At 52.5% G+C, this 20,982-nt stretch overlaps 7 protein-coding genes across 7 annotated transcripts; 4 read left to right on the top strand and 3 right to left on the bottom strand.

The window, feature by feature from the left end:
- Positions 1-1,537: 1,537 nt before the first annotated feature.
- Positions 1,538-3,656, top strand: COCSUDRAFT_42294 (hypothetical protein; the record flags this gene model as incomplete). The annotated part of the gene is made up of 6 exons (XM_005647120.1): positions 1,538-1,684; positions 1,780-1,863; positions 2,003-2,138; positions 2,272-2,400; positions 2,813-3,042; positions 3,459-3,656. The coding sequence occupies 6 exons, from the start codon at positions 1,538-1,540 to the stop codon at positions 3,654-3,656; spliced, it is 924 nt and encodes a 307-aa protein (XP_005647177.1).
- Positions 3,657-4,016: 360 nt separating this feature from the next.
- On the bottom strand, positions 4,017-5,221 carry COCSUDRAFT_63777 (hypothetical protein; the record flags this gene model as incomplete). The annotated part of the gene is made up of 5 exons (XM_005647121.1): positions 4,017-4,039; positions 4,421-4,535; positions 4,721-4,836; positions 4,988-5,033; positions 5,180-5,221. The coding sequence occupies 5 exons, from the start codon at positions 5,219-5,221 to the stop codon at positions 4,017-4,019; spliced, it is 342 nt and encodes a 113-aa protein (XP_005647178.1).
- A 3,181-nt stretch (positions 5,222-8,402) lies between these two features.
- On the bottom strand, positions 8,403-9,807 carry COCSUDRAFT_53614 (hypothetical protein). Its single transcript, XM_005647122.1, has 3 exons — positions 9,584-9,807; positions 9,256-9,372; positions 8,403-9,104 (listed from the first exon to the last, which is right to left on the bottom strand). The coding sequence occupies exons 1-3, from the start codon at positions 9,695-9,697 to the stop codon at positions 8,994-8,996; spliced, it is 342 nt and encodes a 113-aa protein (XP_005647179.1). The 5' UTR covers positions 9,698-9,807; the 3' UTR covers positions 8,403-8,993.
- A 133-nt stretch (positions 9,808-9,940) lies between these two features.
- COCSUDRAFT_66322 (hypothetical protein) lies at positions 9,941-10,845 on the top strand (the record flags this gene model as incomplete). Its single annotated transcript, XM_005647123.1, has 3 exons — positions 9,941-10,131; positions 10,468-10,578; positions 10,732-10,845. The coding sequence occupies exons 1-3, from the start codon at positions 9,961-9,963 to the stop codon at positions 10,843-10,845; spliced, it is 396 nt and encodes a 131-aa protein (XP_005647180.1). The 5' UTR covers positions 9,941-9,960.
- A 679-nt stretch (positions 10,846-11,524) lies between these two features.
- Positions 11,525-13,418, bottom strand: COCSUDRAFT_5625 (tRNA methyltransferase complex GCD14 subunit; the record flags this gene model as incomplete). The annotated part of the gene is made up of 5 exons (XM_005647124.1): positions 11,525-11,619; positions 11,889-12,132; positions 12,479-12,726; positions 13,013-13,229; positions 13,308-13,418. Coding segments are annotated over 5 exons (915 nt in total), but the record flags the coding sequence as incomplete, so codon positions are not given.
- Positions 13,419-14,054: 636 nt separating this feature from the next.
- Positions 14,055-14,719, top strand: COCSUDRAFT_63780 (hypothetical protein; the record flags this gene model as incomplete). Its single annotated transcript, XM_005647125.1, has 3 exons — positions 14,055-14,112; positions 14,295-14,422; positions 14,579-14,719. 3 exons carry the CDS (start codon positions 14,055-14,057, stop codon positions 14,717-14,719), a joined length of 327 nt encoding a protein of 108 aa, XP_005647182.1.
- A 25-nt stretch (positions 14,720-14,744) lies between these two features.
- Positions 14,745-20,979, top strand: COCSUDRAFT_66323 (hypothetical protein; the record flags this gene model as incomplete). The annotated part of the gene is made up of 13 exons (XM_005647126.1): positions 14,745-15,386; positions 15,720-15,896; positions 16,187-16,372; positions 16,717-16,954; positions 17,096-17,319; positions 17,623-17,839; positions 18,063-18,208; positions 18,605-18,802; positions 19,112-19,276; positions 19,493-19,585; positions 19,736-19,828; positions 20,079-20,192; positions 20,362-20,979. The coding sequence occupies 13 exons, from the start codon at positions 14,745-14,747 to the stop codon at positions 20,539-20,541; spliced, it is 2,673 nt and encodes an 890-aa protein (XP_005647183.1). The 3' UTR covers positions 20,542-20,979.
- Positions 20,980-20,982: the final 3 nt, after the last annotated feature.

Here is a 20,982-nt window from a genome sequence, read left to right on the forward strand (position 1 = left end):
ATGCACGGTGCATGCATGCATTAGGTTGCAAGGCACTTGAAACATTTCAGCTCAGCTGGTACAAAGTTTGATATTTTCAAGTTGATTGCTGCGTGCTTGTAGTGAGTGTGGAGATATTTACTCGCCTGCATGTCCAGAACAGAGCCAAGCGGCAGGCATTTGTCCCCCTCAGAGAAGGAGTACCTCCCAGGGATAATCATACCTCAAATCAAATCGTGCATCTGTGACTGTGGGACTGAGCATTCAATTGGGTCAGGATCACTGCACACCTGGGGTCCCCAGCCACTCTTTGGCTAAACTGGTCCAGCACAGTGACTCTGGTGGAGTAGCGCTCGCCAGAGAAAGCCTGCCCGCTCCCATAATGCACCCTGCTGAGCACTTCGCAGGGCCTGGGCTGCTGGCAGGGGACTCTGAAGGGAGATCCTGGCACTGGGAAGCTGCCCAAGGCCATCGTGATCCTGTACTCGCCAGACATGGGAGCTGCATAGGAGATGTCCAGGGACCCATCCTGGCGCTCCTTGACTTCGTGCTTGACTGCTGCGCTCCCCTTTATTGTAATCTTCAGGTCGGCTGCCTGCAGGAGGTTTTCAATCATTCGGAATCAAATCAGGTAATGAAGCGGCTTTACTCCAAGAATATTTATTTTAAAGATTGTTCTTCGTGCAATCCTTTCCTCAGGTTGATCCTGTTGCATGCCTTGAGTTTTCTTCCGTCTGTGCTGCTGACATTGAAGCTGGTGGATGCTCTAGGTGCACATAGGACCAGGCCAGGTCCTGTTACAACAATCTGGCCACGTCCAATGCCAGGTTGTTTGGTGTCATCTCCGCTCTTTTTGGGCGTCGAAGTGCGGCTTGCGACCCCTTGACCAGGTAAATGTCCGGTATTCATGAATCACCAGCCTTCACATCACCCCTGAATCTGACAACTTCTTGGAATATGAAGATCCCTGACCATGTGGAGTTTCCTTGCACATATTGAAATCAGGCTTCTTGCTGTACAATGCAAGACGTCTTCCTCCTAGACGTTGAGCCGGTGTGATTTTCTGGATATCTCTGTTGCATGCTTCTTTGGTGGGAAGCTGTTGTACAACGGTTTGAAGTACGACATCTCAAGGGTCAAGCAGGGGGAAGAATTTTAGGGCTTCTATTTCTGGCACTCCATGTTACGAGCAAATCCTGATGTCTATGCGCAGCAGCAACTCCGTATACACGTCTTCACTCAAAGATTTATAATTAATTATGCAGGTTACAGGGTGTGCTACGAGGACGATCCAGCACAGGAAGACTCTGCTCCATGTTCACTCATGAAACGACGTCAGGAATACAACAGTTAGCCTGAGTACGGGTCAGACGCTGTGGATTTGCAGCACACTCCGCCGTCAAAATTACCAGTAAGCTTCTCCGATGCCTGTATGGAAGTGACAGAAAAAGAGGGCACATGACATGGAATGACTGAAGGTGTACTTCGCATCACAATCCGGCTTGATGAACTCGCAGATTTATCTATCTCCTACGGACAGACCTCCTGACGAGAGGTGATGGCTGTGGGCCACTCACAGTACAGGAGCAAAGATGTCTGGAAGGCAAAGAGCTTAAGGAGCGCGTTTGGGATGCAGTGCCTGGCGTCTCTGCACACAGCTCCAGCCTGCGGCTTTGGCAGCTCAATCCGAGAAGCAGGTTCCAAGGTGAGCTTGCAGGTTGCCAATTTGTCACTTAACACCTTGTTTCTCAGTGGACACACTGCTCTCGTGAAGCCGTGAGGTAGCACTGCTGTGCGCAGACTTACATATCTCCAGAGGCGGACAGGGCCCTGTGCAAATCCCAGGGAGGCAATAATTCCCAGGGTCCCATCTACAAAGTACCGGTGCGCCTTAAAATCACCCACTCCTCACACAAATAGCTCATGCCAACATAGATGTGCGTAGGCCACGAATCATTCTAAACGTGTCACCACTTATTAAATTCTCACCACAGACACAGCAAGCAAGCATGTGAGAATGCAGGCTGCCCTTGGAAAGCAGTGTCTGTCAACAATGACTACTGCGCCCAACCTTGGCTTTGGGTCTGCCAAGAGACCCAGCATGGCACAGAAGGCCGCAGCCCCCGGCCCTGGAGCCTACAAGCTCAAGCCAGCGCTAGGTAACACTTCAATGTTATCATAAGTGTGACTGCACAACAAAAGGTGCTGATCGATCATTGCATGCCTGGAGCTGCGCTGGTGCACGAATGGTGCATGCTTGTTGCTTGAGACAGCCATTATGCATGGGCGCAGGCAGCCAGTATGAGTCGACCAAGGCCAGCGCGGCGGTCGTGCATTTCCCAGGGGCTCAGAGGGATGCAGCAGAGAAGATCTTCATCTCCCTGGAGCATGAGAAGAGCGGTTTTGGGAAGGAGTCCCCTGGTGAGCAGCAAGAAAATCTGCAACATCCCACTTATGCACCCTGCCCTCTGCTGTTTTCATGCCAGGATCATGTGTTGCAAAGTAGTTCATCTAGCAGCGACACTCCTGCGCCACCTTGCCCCATATTGCGGGCTTCATGCTTGGGTATCTTAAAGACTCATCATGTCAGAGCAAAAGAGAAGGATAAGTCTGGACTCTCCCGTAGCAGCATCCAGTCCCAGATGCGTATGCAGCCAAGAATTTTGTGTTTCTTACTTGCGGCCATTTGCCTACAATGCGGGCAGCAGCCTTTTCAAAAGGGGGTCCTCCCCTCTGACACATGAATAGACTCCCTTGAGAGGCAGCATTTTCGTCTATAGAACATGTATAGTGCATTATGCACCCAGTATTATTTTGTTCGTGCTGCCTGCAGGGCCGTCTGCCTACAACGTGGGCAGCAGCCTCCTGAAAAAGGGCTCTTCCCCTCTGACGCTGAAGGGTGGGCCGCGCTTCAGCGACCCGGCCGCCAAGGCGGCGGCCGGGCTGCCCGGCCCCGGGCACTATTCTTTGCCCGTCTCGGTCGGCCGCCCCCAGCCAGTATCCACCAGACCCAACAAGCCCATCGTTGGCTTCCCCAAGGCACAGCGGGACGCCAGCAAAAAGGTGTGCACAACTCCAGCCCGCTTGCCCTGAACACTTCTAACTCACCAGATCCCCTTGCGCTGCAGCTGCTTTCACAGCCTGGATCCTGAGGGCAAAAGCAGTGTCATGCCGATATGTATTATCCTTTATCGCAATAGTCAGTTGAATGAACTGCTCCTCTGGATTGAGCAGCAGTATTGTGTCTGCCAGTCTGGCAGTGCCAGACAGTGTGCCATGCAGAGTGCCTGCTGAGGCATCTAATCTTTTGCACTTTTGCGGCAGAGACTGTGCACGTCTGTGTTTTGGTGTGAGGACTGGTTGTGAATGTCGACCGCTTGCCCTTGTGCAAAGTGTACATCTCTTTCACCATGAGAAGAGCGACTATGGTCTGCAAGTGAATGTGAGGGCTAAACATCGACTGCTTGCCCCTGCGCCAGATGTACATCTCCCCGGATCACGAGAAGAGCAACTACGGGGTGGGTTCCCCCGGGCCCGGCACGGCCGCGCCGTCCAGAGGCATTGGGCGACAGCAGCTGTCCACCCACAGAAGCATGCCTGCCTGGGGCTTTGGTACCGCCAAGGGAGCCACCAGCAACTTCAGCGACACCCCTGGACCGGGCGAGTACTTTGCATGATCAATTGACAGCCATTTGCAAGACCCACTACTGTGCTCGATGGATGGCCGTCTGCACTCAAGACTAGTCCAATGAACTGCCTGTCGATAAAGTTGCGAATCCACCAGAGGCGAAGATTTGATGCTTATTTAGTTTGATGAGTCATCATCATCAGATGTTGATTAGATAAAGCCTACCTTTTGCCACCAATATGAATGCTATATTGTTCTTTGTCAGGCAATACGGTCTGCCAAAGTGCAGCATGCACGCCATTATCATAAGACTCACAGACTCTGTTGTAGTGGGTGGAAAGCATGCGCATGCACCATCTCATATCAATATAAGTGGATGCTGGTGCCAGCGACAACAAAATCCCCGCTTTCACATGTCATCCTCAGGCCTGACTGACAAGCAGGGAAAAAGCCTTCCGAACCATCATCATTATCATGCTATTCTTAGAGCTGATGATGATGATGTGATGTCACTGGCAGTGTAAATGAATGATCATGAGCGATATCGAGTCTAGGCTTGTTGGGTACATGCAAGTCTGAACAGGGCTGCATGTATCAAACTATTATGGTGCAACGCCATGCGAGTGCTCAGACTGCAGATTGTAAGATAGTGTTTCATGACATCACAAATTGCACATTTGGAAGTACACTTTGCAATTGCTTTTGAAGAAAAGTGAAGTCACGCATGTTTACTGAGCAAATTTTTATATTTAATGAGCATGCACCTGGCATCGCACTGTGGAGGCTTCAGATTAGTAATCCAGATCAACTCACAGATGACAGCACCGCTGTTGCCATTGGAAGTCTCCACCACTGCGAGGACCTCAGCTCCTGCACTCTGTGCCCTTGGTGCGAAGACTTCGTGCATGAAGTGCCCTGAGGCAGCGACCTGCATCTCACAGCAACGGCAATCGCATCAGCTGTTGCACGCATTTCTGTTTATAGAATACAAAGGAAGCTGCAATTAGAACTGAGCATTTAGGGGCACATCATGAAAGGGACGCCATGTAGCACAGGCAAGATAATTGTTGAAAATATTTGTTGTTGCAGGACACCAGGACATTCAAGGTGTACCATCTCTTTCCCGATGGCTTCAGTGTTCTCGTAGGCAAACTCAGCCGCGGCAGCGCTCGCGACGATGGAGGTTGCGAGAGGGCGCGACTGAACGTGCAGCACATGGTACACGTATCCTGCTGACACAGCAGAAGAACCTTGGACAACTGTTTGAGTGTTGCGCAGGGCCGGCCTGGTGTTGCACTTTGAGGTATGAAGTCATCGCAGTTTGCTTGCTCGATGACACTTGAAACGGCAAAAACATGGTGTGATATAAAGGACGTTTACCGGTGGGGAAGTGCTCGATCGCGAAGTCCACGGCTTTGAGACACTCCTGCAATCCGAAGCGCAAAGGAATGAGGCAAAGCCGTGCCGACAGTCGATGACTGAAACTTTGTAGAAGGCGTACACTCTCGGCAGCTCTCTCGCTGCAACAAGCTTCGGTGTTGCGCAAAGGCGACATCAGCGTAGAGTCCTCACCTTGGTGTTCTCCACGCCGATAACAAGCGTCTTCTTAATCATGCTGCACACTTTGCGAATGACTGCAGCTCTTGAATCAAAAAATGCTGAAAGGGTTCGTCTGTTCGGGGAAATTGAGACCTAGGACGAAGATTTAGAACCTAGCCTTCGAATATTAGTACGATAAGGCCATGGAAGCTTCCGCTCAACCTGACTCAACATCCTGTTGGATTCTCGATCAGGTTGGAAGCAGCTCTTCGCCCGGACTTTCAAGCATAGCAGCAAGTAGAGTGTACGCACATGGGCCACACCTCAATGAATTAGCCCCAATGCTTTTAGGCAATTTGCAGAATATTGCAGTATTAGTCCTTGGAGATGCAACATTGACAAACCCACACAACTTTGCGGCAGTTGTCTCCGTTGAGTCTGGCTCAAGTCTCTTACGCAATCATGTACAATATCTGAAATGCTTAAGCAGGAATTGAGGGTTGATTCAAAACTGACTGCTTCCTCGTCAAGAAGCCATGAAGCCAAATTTTCTCAGTGGATTGCTGCCAGCATCACTGTCGTGGACAACCAGCAATCTTTTCGCGTTTAAAAAAGGGTTTAGGAAGATAAAGAAGTGCCCCAACACCTTCTACGCATCAGGTGTCGCCTGTTTGTGTGACCCACGATGGACGTGACGTTTCTCATATTTCGCACCACTTGACCACTTTGCTTCGCGTTTGCGTTGACTCTACTTCCTTTTGGAAACTGCAGAAACATTGTCTAGAGGTGAACAGGTGAGCACAGCCCTCCGTCGCCTCTGCAGTTTTTTCTGGCCTGATGAACCCACTGACACAGGACTATCAAATTGACCATTGCGATTGATCGACAGATTAGTAGCTGCAGGGCTATGGGGCCGACCGCTGTCTAGATGACAAACCAAATACGGCGCCTATTGTCCATTCAGGTGTGTCCTTGTCTGGGGTGCCCCTTCTGCACAAACGACAGACGTGAAAGTGCACATCCTGCTGGAACTCGTGTTGCAGCTGAGCCATTTGCACCCTCAGGAGACAATCAGCGGAGCGCTGTCTTGATCGTTCCCGGCTTTGGAGGCTGGTCTGGTCTCTACAGCGATATGGCAACAGCTCTGCGCAGTCAAGGCCACCCGGAAGGTCTGACACAGTGACCCTCACGCTGGTGAAATCTAGCGCACGTGCACTTGTCTCACAGGCATGTACAATCCTATCCATCTTAGGGATGCATGTATGCCAGAGTCATTAAGGAGGCAATCTGTGTTCTTGCAGTGACGGTGGTTCCAGTGAGCACGCACGAGTGGCTGCCAAACGTGTTTGCCGGCCAATCTTTTGCCTGGTATCTGTCTCGTGTGCTCACTCAGCTGGACAGGCTCTTTGAAAGGCATGGCTTGGTCTCTTTAGTAGCACACTCCCAGGGAGGAGTTCTTGCTTTAATCCTGCTCGGAAGTCAGCCTTATGATGGTAAGCTGTGGATCTCCCTGGATCAGCTTGCGAGTCATGCCTTGAGCACTAGCAACCATCTCCAGCGTGAGATGGTGTGAATTCCATCCTGCGAGATTTCGGACGTGCAAAGATTTCTTGCTTCTGCTCTGCCTGTCAAAAGTGCAGTTAAATAAGCTCAAATCCCAGACGTGCTATGTGCAGGTGTAATATACAATGGAGCCACAAAGGCAGAATTGCTGGTGACTTTGGGCACCGGCTTCACTTCTGCAGAGAAGTATCCCTTCAAATTTCTTTTCAGCTTGAAGGTAACTTGAGCAATCAGACGAGCACGGCTGCACTAATGTTTCAGTGCTTACTTTCCCTTCAAGTCTCTAATAAACTCAGCATCATCCATTCAGGTGATAGGTGGGGAGCACAATTTCTGGGGCTGTGTTGACTGTTGCAAGCTTTTGTAACAGGAGCAACGTTCCAACGAGGTGCCTTTGCCTCCAGATCTGCCATCCCAGGAGGCGCACCTGATCAGGACAAACAGCTTGGCGTTTACTAATTATTACTACCGTGACGCTACCCAGCTTCCTGGCACGCGCATCACCTGCGTGGCCGGATGCTGCCAGGTCTTTCCCCTCTTAGGGTTTGCGATGCTCATGACGGCATGCAAGTGCAGATCACTTCACTGTCCAGCAATTCTGTTCATAGAGTTCTACAGTCATCTGCGCTCTCGACAGGTCTGTGTTCCAGCACTTATCAGCAGTCAAGGTTGCTGCCTGCAGGGGAGCCACTTGAAAGGCTGGGGAGTGGAGCAGATGAGAGACTGGATATATGCAGTGTACTCGGCAGTCTCTTACAAGGTAAATCACCCGTTCATCACCAAACTCTGGGTTCCCACATTGCACGGCATCTGCTTTGGAGGGTTGACATGCTTGCAGCGCCAACTGCAGTTCTGTAAGCGAGTTTCAGAGGCAGAGCACCCATGAGGTAGCTTCAGAGGAGAGATGACGGGAGCGTGGCTAAGCACCCTCGAGAACCTTTACCTTGGCTGTTGCGCAGGTGTCTCTCAGACAGAGCGGAGCAGTTGGAGATGGTGTGGCGCCAACATGCTTGGCTATACTGCCAGGAGCTGCAGGAGTCATCATACTTCCAGATGTGCGGCACATGAACATCTTTCCATTTTATGGCCTGCCGTGGTATGGGAGTCCAGAGGTGGTTGCAGCTTGGGACAAAGTTTTGCGCTGATGGGAGATTAATTATTAAAATGCAGAAATGGGGCAATATCAGAGGTCGGAGAGATCACTGCAGCGAGCAGATCCTCGCTGAACGCACCCAGCGTTTCAGTGTTGATATCTGTATGACATGCTTCTCCTACCATTCAAGGCCAGAAGCGTTTCAAGGTTTCAATTTTAGCCACACAGCAATTGTGCACCAGCTCAGGGTGGATCACAGAAAATATTAGGAGCAAACAAGGGACAGCCTGCTGTCAAGCTCTCAACATTGGGCGCTGAATACAAGATGCCTGCGATCCTTGCAGGCACCATGATGAGTTCACTCTACATTCCATCTAGGTGTGTGGCCTGAAGATTGCAGTCTCTCAGCAGTGGGAACGCCATTCATGATCCACTCTGTCATGCACTGCCGTTATGAATTGATATCAAGGAATTTTGTTACAACAGACAGCGCTGAGCACATTGTGGACTGCATGCATGGCATGCGGTGCCACACAAGTGGAATGCATGCAAAGCTGCAGACATTGTGCAATGGAAAATTTGTAAGTGCAATCCAATTGAGAAGGATGCCTTACATGGCTATTCAGTAAGGGTATTTCAGAATATGCGTGTGGCAATTGTAAGAACAAATCGAAGTGCTCCTTCTGGTCCCGACACGTCTCCGAATGCCAGAATATGCGCGATCTGTCACTGTGGAGTATTCGGCAAGAAGGTCAGCTCTGCACTCTTCTCTGTACTCCTAAGCAACAGGGCTGCAGGCTGACCGATCATAAACAGGAGGCAGTCTCAGACAGTACTGCTATGGAAGTGAAAAGCAGTACAGAAAGCACGACAACAGGATGGCGTTCTTTTGTGCATTACATCCATCACCGTGGCGTTCGTTGTCAAAGATGCGCACAGACACCTTTTGCCTTTCTTATCAGCTGTCAAAACGAGATGGTCAGTACTCCCAGCATACAACAAAGCAACGCTACCTCACTTCCTTACCGAGCAAGAGCGCTGGTCAATCATGCTCGCACAACAACAGCTGCGGCACATTTGCATGCGACCGAGTGTTGCATCCTTCCACGCAGCATGCAGCTCCTTGTAACCCTCCAAGCACAATAAAACCCCAGAAGTCCCGTCCCCTTGGCGCTGACTATTTAAAACCAATCAAACGGGGGGTTCGGTGGCCTTGGTGTACACTGGCTGTCCTTGGACGGGCTCAGCCACTGGGATGGGGTTCTGGCCTGGACCATAGCCGAAGACTGGGCGCTGCTGGGGCTGCAAAAGTTGCACAAGGTCTCAATACCAGGACAGTTCTAATAAGGCAACCAACAATTGCAGGTTCAAATATTTAGAAAAGATGGGTACAGCTTCAATTTGAAAGGCCATAGATCATTGCACAGGTGTCGTCAGAGCCTGCAGGGCTCACCTCGAAACACTCCTGCATCACGCAGGGGAGGAATGCCAGCGGCCAGAAAAACAGGACGAGAAGGATAACGGAAATGTAACCCGTTTGCGTCATCCCTTCGCACTTGCAACATCCTGACTGTGGGCACCCAAGAGCTTCACCTCAGGTGAGCGTCACGATCATGCTTAGCTGGCATCAATCTCCGACTGACAAACTGCGTGGGAACTTGACCGCAGTTGCTGAGATTGCATTTTTTTGAAAAGTATCATATATATTAGAAGCGCGCTGGGCTTGCGACCTTTTCTATCGGAAATCCACCATATTGCAGCAAGAAAGGAAGTCTACCCACCTGAGGAGTGAATGTTTCGTAATGCGTGACAACTTGTCCTTGCATCGGAGCCACCAGGGGTGGTCGGACACGGATGCCAGGGATTGGCTGAGGCCCCTGGGGAGGAGGATGCATCCTGCTTGCTGCTTGGACCGGTTTACAGGATGCTTGTGGGCAAGGAAAGCAGAACTCCCAAATCCTTCCTCTGCAAGCTACAGCAAATTGTAGATAAACAACAATTGTCCTTCAAAATGAATTGGGCCATTTCTTGGGCGACTCGACCGTCAGATAAGCTTGGTGATCATGGCCTGCCCAAAAGATCCAGCTCCTTCAAATAGTTCTGTGCAGCTGCCTCGTCGCCAGCATAATTTCCCAGATCGAGAATCAACCTGATCAAAATGGCTTCCATTTCAGCGATGTCGACCTCGGTGCTCCTGAGCACACGCCCCAGCGTTGCCCGTCCGGGCGTGCAGCGACCGGCCCCAAGGAGGCTTGCTCCTCTGCGGGCGAACCCCTTCATCGGCGAGGTCAACGATCCCGAGAAGACCAAGAAGAACAAGGAGAAGAAGGTGATTAATCTTGATTTAATTGTCTTGCAAGTCTGCATTGGTTTAAGGGGCCGTAGGACGCTTTCGCAGCCGAGCCCATCCTTATCATCGCGTTGGCAGATGTGGTGTACTTTTACAGCAGCTTGAACTCTCCATTTTGGATGCATCGCAGTCTCGCATATCAAATTCTTATGAATTTTACTAGTAATGCAGCAAATTGCGTGACGTGACTCGGCCTCTCACTAGTTATGTGCAGTGCGGCATGCCCTTTGCTATAGGAATAGTATTGTAACATTCCTGTGTAACCAACTTCATCAAACGCTGAGATAACGTATATTATTCCCGTCTTCGTTGCAGGACCACGACAGCGTTTGGGCAGAGCCCAAGAACAACAACCCCTTGGAGAAGACCACACTGTCGCGCGAGGGCTTTGGCAAGCAGTCAAAGCAGATGAAGGATGAGCAAGAGGTGATGTACTCTTAGACACTCATTTGTGCACACTTTGGCAGGCCCATATTTGCATGTTGCAACTCTGACTTTCCTCATTGTGCAGTGAACACAGCATTCTGCCCATGCAGGCTGCCTGTGCGTATGTATTGACGAGCATTTGTGAATTTGCAGGTCAACAAGTTCACAGAGGGCGTGAAGGACGCAGCAGACAATGTGAAAGAGGGTGTGAAGGATGCAGCAGACAAGGTGGCAGATGCTGCCAAGAAGGCCACTGGCCAGAAGTGAGCAGAGAATTATGCTGTGTTTTGAGGGCACTAAATGAAGCTAGTTAAGACTTTTTTGAGAGGATCTGAGAGAGAGGGCAAAACGGGATTGCACAGTCACCTTGAGAAGAGGAAATGGAACACATTGAACATGACAAATTTTGCGACGCAACGCATATTCACCTCACCTATTGTAGGGCCACTGAAGAGGAGGTACTGTTTGGGAATGTTGGAAACAGAATCTAGGAAATGGTGACCTTGATGGTGTGCTCAGTATCACTGATCGGCAATTATCCTGAGAAGCCATCAGTAGGCAGTGACAAAGGCAGAAGCAAAAGCACTTCTATGCTTTTATGAAAATCCATTTTGCGGAGCTGAATGTGTGATTGGATTACCGTGCGCTGTAAATGTCAAGCCCTATCGTAGGGGGACCCTCATTCCAACAGCCGAGGTCCCTTGTTCCAACAGCCAAGAGCGAAGCAGAAACAGTTCAATTATTGTTCTGGTGCATGATGACAACTATACGATGCTGCCACACAACACTCTCTGACCACACTCAGTGGCTCGCTTGAATCCAGTACCAGCTATACATCACTTGCTCAAGTGCCCTCTACTGTGGTGACAGTGACTGTTATAGGGGGTCCAACAACCTCAGCTGAGCCCTCGTCCACGCCAGCTTCCTGAATGGGGCTGACTAGTTTCCGAGCAAAGGTGAGATATCCTGTGTGGCCCCGCGTCTCAGCTGTTGGATATGCTGCTATGAAAGTGCTCTTTCCATCACCCTCACTCACATATCCTCCCCGCTGCCTCCCTGCACAACCACCACAGAAACTGAGCTATACAGTAATCAGCACTGCCCAATTTTCTCAGACAAAAAATGCACATCACCTAGACACTTCCACGCAACCACACGTTCTCACACATCAGCGTTCACCTACTTGCATTCAAAGAAAACTTGCCCCTTCCAGTAAGGAAAAGACATGCACAGAAGCAAAAACCCTCAATGCTGCACAATGAGCGCTGCTGGCTGCAAAGCAGCCAATGCACCTTCAGCGGGCCCTCCACCGCCGTCGCGCTTGCGCTTCTTGGACTCTGCGGCGGCCGCGGCTGCGGCGTCAGCCTTGTCCAGATCGCAGGTGATGCGCTGGCTGTGCACCTCGTAGGAGCGCAGCAGGCACTCCATCGTGCGCGGCGCTGTGAAGCCGCCGTCAGATAACGCCACGCATGTTCGCTGCACCTGCTCTATGCAGGGGCTGAAGGAGCAGAACACCCCGTCCGGCCGTAGGCAAGCCGCCGCTGATGCGACCACCTGCGCATACATGATCTGCTTGTCAATCTCCTAGTGCCTGAATTCATCCAAATATGCCTGGCAGGTTGCAGAGTTGGGGTGCACTGCCAAGGAACGGGTCAGATCTGAAGATAGGGTCATGAAAGGTCATAAAATAGGGAGCGCTGAGCCCCGGGCTCAGTTGGGCCAACGGTGTCTTGTCTATATGTCAGATCACTGTGCCACTGTACAGGAACTTGCTTGGTGATCGGATTGATCAAAGCAGCAGCTGAGACCAACTGTAAGTTGTCCAGCAATGTCTTGCATGGTGCAGGCAGGTCACATACTGCCAATGACTGCTTGATGCAGGAGAGCAGGGGCCTCTCACATTCCAGGGCCCAGGAAGGTCGAGGAAGAGCGCGTCGGCCGAGCCATGGAGGTCCTCTGGGAAGCCGTGCGCCTCGATGTTTCGGTGCTGGACGGTGACTAGTTGGCCGAGGCCGTGGCGTGCGAATTCAGCGGCCGCCTCCTCTGCGCGCTTTTGGTGAAAATCGAATGTGTGCACGTGGCCGCTCGGCGCCACGGCACGCGCCAGCGAGTGCGTCAGCGAACCGCTGCCCGTCCCGCTCTCCAGCACTGCACAGTCCACAATTTGAACTTGTAAGATCAGATGAGAGGCCAGAACAGGCGCCCAAAGCTTCCTAAACCTGGGGGCAAAAGGTTCCAATCCTGCCACCCTGACAATGCAAGCTGGGCATAATGCTGACAAGCTTGCCTTGCAGCAAAAGCACAAGCGCCAACACATGATAGCTACAAGAAACCAACAGCAAGCTGCACATATCAACCCGAGTAATGCACTGCCATCGTGGATGGCGATTTATTTCATGCATGCCTCACAGGTCCCTGCATGCCGATGACATACCAAGCTGTGTGGCTCGGGATAGGAGATCCTTGCCTGTGCAGCCGGGCCGCAGCTCCAGGAATGAGCAGATCATGGCTATGTCAGCGGCATAGAGGATCTGCGTCCGATGCTTGAGCACCTGCGTCCAGAGCTCTGGCGTAGGCGCTAGGATGTGTACCCACCCCTGGCTCTTGCCCTTGGCGCACACTCGGCTTCCATATGGCTTGCCCACCCAATCCTGCATCAGACGTCACATGTGTCATTCGATGCAAGCTGTGTTGTTGGGAGTTTGTACACACTGGGACGAGGTGCTGACCTTCATGGGGAAGCATCCAAAGCGGCTTTGGATGTTCTGCTTTGCGTCCACATACACTGCCTTCATAGCGTCGAATTGTTCGTACACAATGACGAGATCGCCGTCAGTAATGCAGGGAGGTGGCGCCCCAAGGGCCTGCTCCTTGTGCAGGACCATGGCTGCACCCCCACTCGAATACAGTACTAACTATCCAAACCAATCTTTTGGATATAATTTTGGTAGAATCGAACTCCTTTTGACGATAGCAGGTGACGCTTCCTAGAGGAAAATGCCCACTCAGAAGCCTAGTACACAACCTTAGTATGACAATCGCGCTGCAAAGCGTTCAATTGGGAACAATTCAATAGATGCTATAGATCAGCAAAGTCTTCAATATGATCGATCCAGACAAGGCAACTGAAAACAGCAAATTGGAAAACGAATGATGCTTGCCACAGCCGTTGCCGGGCGTTCCTTGTCTCCAGCGGCTGCACCCTCTCTCTGCCAGGCAGATGTAACAAAGTCCGCTTCTGCGGTGATCTGGGATATTGCCTGCGAACGATATACAAGTTGAACATTAGCCAAAGATCTACAATTCCATCGAGTCGACTTATCTGCAGAAGATAAAGACAATTTGTAGTGAGTCGCCTCTTGTTCTTCACTTGTCCAACCTTGCATTGATCATGGTAATCTGTGAAGAATATCTTGGATGTTCAGGTGTTCTTGAAATTGAACGTGCTATGTGCTTTCAGGAGCCTAGGAGGCGAGATGTCTAAAAAGAACAAGAAGTCCACTCAGAGGAACCGGCATGCATTTGATCTGCAGCGTGAGTCTTCAGATAAGAATCTACATATTGGAAGTGTTTCGCCCTGTAGCATTATGTAGAAGCATTCCGCAAAAGCGCATTGCTCTGCTCAGAACCTCAGAACCTCAGAATGCCCACACACTCACCCTACTGCACCCTACTGTTTCTTGACCTTTCCAAATGATCACAGTTGTATTGCGCAGGTGAAAAGCTTGATGTTGTCAAGAAGCAGCTGAAGGTGCAAAAGAAGGATAAGAAGCAGACAGCCAGCCCAGCCAAGCCAAAGAAAAAGCTGAAAGGAATCCGCATCCGGAAGGGAGCACGTGTCAAGGTGAGCACTTCCATTGCAGAACAAGTTATTGTTTGTGTGAGGCCTGACCTCTGCAGTGGGAGCTTATGAGTGCTCCATGGCTGGTGGGAATGATGGAACGCTCGCCCAGCAGCAGCCGTACGAAAGCCAAGCTGAGGGGAGCAACATTCTGTACAGGGAATCAAGATCGTAGACGCAGCATCAAAGAAGAAGGCAATGGAGGCGCTGGCAGCAGAGCAGGAACTGCGCAGGATGGAGGTTGAGTCGACCGCCGGCTGGGAGGAGGGAGACCCCTCTGACCTGGAGGACATGGAGTGAATCTCCCTTTGTTCCAATAATTCAAATGCTCCGTGGACCGGTCGCTGCGGCCCAGGCTCGCCTGGCCCAGGCGGCAGATGCAGCTGTGAAGCGAGAGGGCTCCTGGGCGGCTTCAGGGCTCTTTCCCGGCCTGACCTGCCGTGCAGCCGCCATCCCATGGTGCACAGGAGATGCTGCGCCAAGACAGGCGCCAGGGGCACGGCAGGCGACGGGCGGAGTTCCCTCCGGCGCGCCGGCCCCGGGGGCGGGCCGCGGCGCAGCGGTGCAGAGCCGCCGGCTATTCACCTGCGACGTACAGGCGGCCGTGCTGAGCAGCAAGGGGGCGTTGCCTCCGCAACTGAGCCTGCTGAGCGGCCCGCCTGCTGCGTGCAGCCATGCAGACTTTGTTAGGCTGCAGGCGCAGCTCTCCAGCAGAGCCGAGCGCCCGGGCGGCGCGGCCTCGCCTGAGGAGAGGGCCGCGATAGTGGAGCGGCTGCGGCGCCGGCTGGCCGAGCGGGGCCTGTCGGGGCCGTCGGCCGGTGCTGACTCAGCAGTAGCGGCTGCCGCGCAGCTGCCGGGCCTGCATGCCAGCACTGCGTGGGAGGTCAGCACGCAGATGAAGGCCGCCATGCGCAGAGGGGACCACGCCGCCGCCGCACAGCTCTTCGACCCTTCTTTCCTGCTGCACGTAAGAATGTCTCCTTGCCATTTTCCTCTTTGCAGGTTGTTTATACACCAATGAAATTGCAAGTGGTTTCATGCAATCAAAATGCGGAAATAGGAAGGATCTGTGATGACATATTGATCGACGGGCGGACTGAATCCTTTGATGAGTGTCGATTGTGAGCACTCCTCGGAGTGTGTCTGAGATCCTATCCGTATTCAACATTGCTGTTGAACCTGTCAATGCTAATGCCAATGGTATGCTTGCATTCATTGTCTCTGCAGAGAAACTGCACCTGTACAAAGCTCTGACCAATCACTCCGACTAGATGGTGATGGTGCCTCTTCATGCTTGCAGGTGAACCCCATAGTGGCAGCGGACGTGTGCGACAAGCTGCTGGAGGCATGCGCGCGGCTGGCGGAGGCTGAGCTGGCGGTACAGGTGGCGCAGTCCATGCGCGGGCTGGGCATCCCCGTGGGCTACGTCGCGCACGGCTGCGTGCTGCGCGCGCTCTGCATGGCCGGCGGCCACGAGGTGAGTGAACGTATTATTTCCTTGGGTGTGTGTTGAGCCAGTGAAGTGGCGGCTACAAAGGCGGGGGTGCTGTCCTTGCTCACGTAGCAGTGAAGAGAGAATTAGAGGAGTGTGTGTCCTCGTGAGTGTCCCTCAGCTTCAACAGCTGGTGATCAGCCTCCTTGTGGGAGGCATGTGAACAGTGGGATGCATGCAACTAGTGTATCTACATCTTGAACATGGCCTCAGTTGCGCATCAGAAACTTCTAGCAAATTGGACCGAAATTGATATGTCTGATGTCCTGTTGCAGGCGGCTCTGGCCTATCTTGCAGCAGAGGTACCGAGCAGCTCGCAGAGCACCATAATGTACAACACCATTCTGAGCTCCGCACAGCACCACGGCAAGGCCGCCGTCAGCGCCAAGGCCCTGGAAATTATGGTGGAGAATGGAGTGCCCCGGGATGCTCAGACGTGGGTCCATGTCTTTCGCTCCCTGGTAACCAATCACCACACCCTTGTATGCCTTCTTTTAAGTCACCCTCAACTGCTGAAAAGTAGGATAATAAGCGAATATTAAAGCGCTCTATAAGCTTATCTACAGCACTTTCAGGCTGCTGAAGAACTAGAATAACATTATTATAATTGCCCTTCCACCCTCTTCCTATGCTGCTATATCATACAGTGTTGCTGGTGGTAAAATGATTGTCCCCGGTGCAGTGGTCGTTCAGCTGCTGAAGAATTAGAATAACAGGGAAATTTAAAATCTTTTGCCCTTCCACCCTCTTCCTATGCTGCTATATCATAGAGTGTGTGGTTGTAAAATGGATTTCTTGGGTGCAGGGGTCGGCAGGGGATGCAGAAGCGGTGGAAGCGCTGTGGCAGCAGGTGGAGGAGGGAACGCGCGGCAGCATCTCCGTGCGCTCAGCCGCGGTCTGCGCGCTGTGCGCCTGCGGCCGGCTGGAAGCCGCAGCCGCCGCGCTGCAGGAGCTCCTCAGCCTCTATGCTGTTGCGTACGGCAGCGATGGAGATCCCTCGGCTAGAGGGTCAGCGCAGAGGACATCTCCTTATGACAGTCAAGGTAAGCAAGCAAACTGTGCATCTGCTCCCCGAAAGTGCAACTCTTGAAGCTGAAATGAGTGAGATATGTGCACGGTAGCAACTCACCAGGTCGCATGCCGTTATTGAGGCGCATTTGCAAGACAGACATCTTCATATGCAGGGCCGGTGACAGCGCAGACGCCAGCCGAGCAGACAGAAGAATCTGGCAGGGCGCCTGTAGAAGGGAATGCGCGGAAGACGAGCGCCGGCGCGGAGGAGGGAACGGTGGACGTCTGGAGGGACGCTGCGAGGGCGGCGGCGCAGGCCTGCCACCAGGTCATCCATGCTGCCGAGCGCGCACGTGACGCGGAGCTCGCGCACCGAGTGGTGCTGGCCATGCATAAGGTGACAGCGTCTTCTCCACAAAAATCTTGAGAGTTTGTCTTCTTGGAATAGCCCTACACCCACACCTAAAGCCCAATCCCTGAACACTGAAATTCTAACAGTTGGGCTACTTGGGCGTGTCAGAATTTTGATAGTGCAAGCATCTGCACTTGTGCTCTCACCTTCATACAGCTCTGCGTGCTATCGTGCTTGCTTTCTAGGCATTTTTATCGGTCAAGGGTCCGCCCAACTTTGCCAGGGTGGTGCGCTTACTGTAGAATCCAATTGCTTGGTTCTGAACTGCAGCCTCCTCTGGCTGTGCAGGCGGGCGTCCGCGCGGACACAGCAATCTACAACAGCATCCTGCGGCTGGTGGCGGCAGACGGCGGCGGCCCGACCGGGCTCGAGGCGGTGGTGACTGAGATGGGGGTGCGGGGTATCCCCCTGGACCGCCGCTCCTACTTCCTGCTGCTGCGAGCATGTGGCAGTGATGGCGATCTGTCTGGCGCCATGAGCGTCATGCAGCGCATGCTGCAGGATGGTGCGAATCCATGACTTTGTTACCTCAAGCACTGTTATTTGTAAGTGACTCTTGGATGCAGGAAGATGCAAGCTTGGATTGTGTTTCAGCATGCGCTGACAGAGACAGGACATATCAGTGTTCATCTTGCAACAAATGCTGAGTTGGAATCTTTTTTTGATTGCATGGCTGGAAGCCAGTCTCAACTTGCAGTCCTGAACCTTGTGAGTGCTTTTGTTGGCAGGGATCACCCCAGACCGATTCACGTTCAACGCGCTCCTGGAGGCGCATGCAGCGGCGGGCAGCTTGGAGGGGGCGTCCAAGGTGTATGACACTATGGCGCAGCGCCGAATCGCTCCAGACATCTGCACCTTCATTGCCCTATTCCAGGTCTGCTCCAATCTCCCAATCGAAGCCGCCATTTGTATGATGCACCTGCTGATGTGTGCTGCAGACCTTGTCCAAGACATGGGAATCTCGAGGCACACGAGACTACTCCAACCTTCTGATACTTCAGAGGCACCTGCCAAACAAGACAAGACCGCTGCATGCAAGGCAATGCAACCCACTCTTGCTTAAATCTCACCTACTGCAAAACAGTATTCCCCATCTTTCTGAGTGGTCTAGTGCAGCCCGCTCGAATCAGTCAGTAGGCCTGCACGTCTCGCCATGTTGCAGAACTGCAGGCCTCTCGTGCCTTGGGCTCGCTCGTTCTTTAGGAAACAGCAGATCCTTGCAGAACTGCTGGCGCTTGCGATATGAGCGCAATCTAATGTGTGGCCACAGGCGGTGAAAGCCCAGGGACCGCTGGAGGCACCGGCGTCGGCAGCGGCGGCCGCCCAGGACGGCGGCGGCGCGTCGCTGCTGTACCACATGCGGGGTAACGCGCGCGCGAACGCAGCCGACCTGCTGCACAACTGGCTGCAGGACTTTGAGGCCTCCGGCGTACCCCACACCCCCCAGTCCCTCACCGCCCTCGTCCAGGTTCTCTCCCCAAAGTTCTCCCCATTCAGTCTTTGTCCTGACAGATGACGATGATCAGCACAGCTACTAATGACAGATCGTGCACACAAAGTCCTGCAGGAGGTGGAAGCATTGGGCATTTCTGTAGATCATGTGAAGTGTAAGATTTCTGGCATGACTGGGAGGCTTGCATCTGGCCTGGAAACAGGATGTTAAGATCAGAATCGAGGATTTGAGGTCACAAGAAAGGTCACAAAGAACCAGTCAAGAAGTTATCAGGATCATAGAGGCAGGGATAGCAAGCGCTTAGAAAATTCTGCTGTGCTGCAGGCGCTTGGGCACACATGCCTCATTGAGCCCATGCTGGATCTCATCGGGGAGGCATGGAACGCCCCAGACCTGCCCAGGCCCAGCATCTACGCCTGCAACGCGGCCATCGCTGCATGCGCGCGCGTGGGCCGCCTTGAGGAGGCCATGGCCCTCTACAAGGACATGGTAAGACCGGTTTTCCCTTCTGCAATTGTTGATGTGCTTGTTCTGTTTGTATTGGGTGACTGATGTCGAGGACATTCTTGCCCTATCACCAAGGGTACAGGACTGCCCTTCTGTCCCTGTCAGACATGCTGTGCAGTCTGTACATGCACTTGAGATCCTCTCGAGTCATGAATGGGCCTCACTTCCACTCTCAAATAATTTGTGTGTGTAATCCAGGAGAGGGGGGGGCTGGCCGCTGACATGTACACATACACCTCACTCATTGGCGGGTGTGCATACACCAGGCAGCCTGCGCTCGCTTATGAGCTGGTGAGCGCTCCATACTCGAGCCAGTTTGCATGCTGCACTTGTTGATGCTTTGTGTGGACTTACCTTGACCACTGCATATGGCCCTCTACCACTGGCACAGTCGCTGTGCTGATTTGCCATTTCTCTAAAGTCCACTCGCAAATGGTGCAGTTTGAGGAGATGCGCCAGCATGCCCTCCGGCCCAACGTGTACACCTACAATGCGCTGATCAAGGCAGAGTGCCATGTCGGCAATTTCACCCAGGTGAGACCGACCTTCTGCCTCCACTTAATATAAATATCACACATTTTCCACATCTGAGGGATGTAGGTACGTCCAGTAATACTTTTCTCAGATTTCTCCACCTAAAAAGAATCTTACTAAACGGCTTTGTGGTTTGAGATAAATTCAATAGATTGATATGCAACCTTAGCTGGAGGAAATTGCGATAAATCGCGGGGTGTGCTACGTAAAGATTTTAGGCCCTTGAGAGCGCTGTGGTCGTGGCATGCAGGCGCTGCACTTGGTAGATGTGATGGAGGATGAAGGAGTGGTGCCAGACGTGGCCACATGGGGCACGCTGATGTCAGCCGCCAAGTACCTGGGGCAGACAGCAGCTGCTGAAATGGTGAGGCTCACTCCTGCGACACTTACCAAACCCGCGTCATCTTTGCTGCACATGTTCGATGCGCCAGCTGAATGAGTACTGAGAAGCGCTGTCACCCTCTGGACTACCTAGCCTTGCTGCGTGCTGCCCTCTGTGGGGAGTTACTGACATTCCCCCCACGCAAACGTAGGTCTTGGAACGAATGAATGGTCGTAGAGAGCAGCAGGCAAACTTGCAGCCAGCCTCCAGCGCTCCAAGCATGCATGCGGAGCAGATGAGAGCGACTGAGGCGTTTGGGGAGGGCATGGGTGGCAATAGCGGCTGGGATGATGAAGAGGATGATGACATGTTTGGTGGACCTAGGTTCTGATGATCTAAGCAGGGTCAACGCCTCAGTTTCTCCTCACCCCGGCTTTGCATGCGCTCGCGTGAATGTTTATGTCATCCGCTGGAGTCCCCTGATATATCACTATATACGAGACTGCTATAGCACTAAGTAGTGAAACGTTGCGAGCTCGAGGTCGGAGACTCCAGTGGAACACTGATGAATTCAGTGTGATCTAGAAGAATCAATTCCAACTGCGAAGTTTTGCTAGACATTTCAGGGCTGTTCATGCTCAAAGAGTTGCTTAGGAGATGTGGTCTTTCAGCCAGGACTCGAGGGTTGTGGGGGTAATGATGGAAGGGTTGGGCGGAAACAGATTGAACGTCCGAGTCAGATCACGGGGTCAGGTGATGTGGCCGTAGTCTCGGAAAATAAATGCAATTGTCGCGACGACAAGCATTGAATGAATTGAAATCCATTCTTGTA

This window comes from Coccomyxa subellipsoidea (assembly GCF_000258705.1).
Source record: "Coccomyxa subellipsoidea C-169, whole genome shotgun sequence".
Classification (NCBI taxonomy): Eukaryota; Viridiplantae; Chlorophyta; class Trebouxiophyceae; family Coccomyxaceae; genus Coccomyxa; species Coccomyxa subellipsoidea.

Coding starts and splice junctions, on each gene's coding strand:
- COCSUDRAFT_53614 (XM_005647122.1), bottom strand. CDS start 9,697: ATGCATCCTCCTCCCCAGGGGCCTCAGCCAATCCCTGGCATCCGTGTC. Junction 9,373..9,583: donor ACGAAACATTCACTCCTCAG/GTGGGTAGACTT, acceptor GGGTGCCCACAG/TCAGGATGTTGCAAGTGCGA. Junction 9,105..9,255: donor TGATGCAGGAGTGTTTCGAG/GTGAGCCCTGCA, acceptor CAACTTTTGCAG/CCCCAGCAGCGCCCAGTCTT.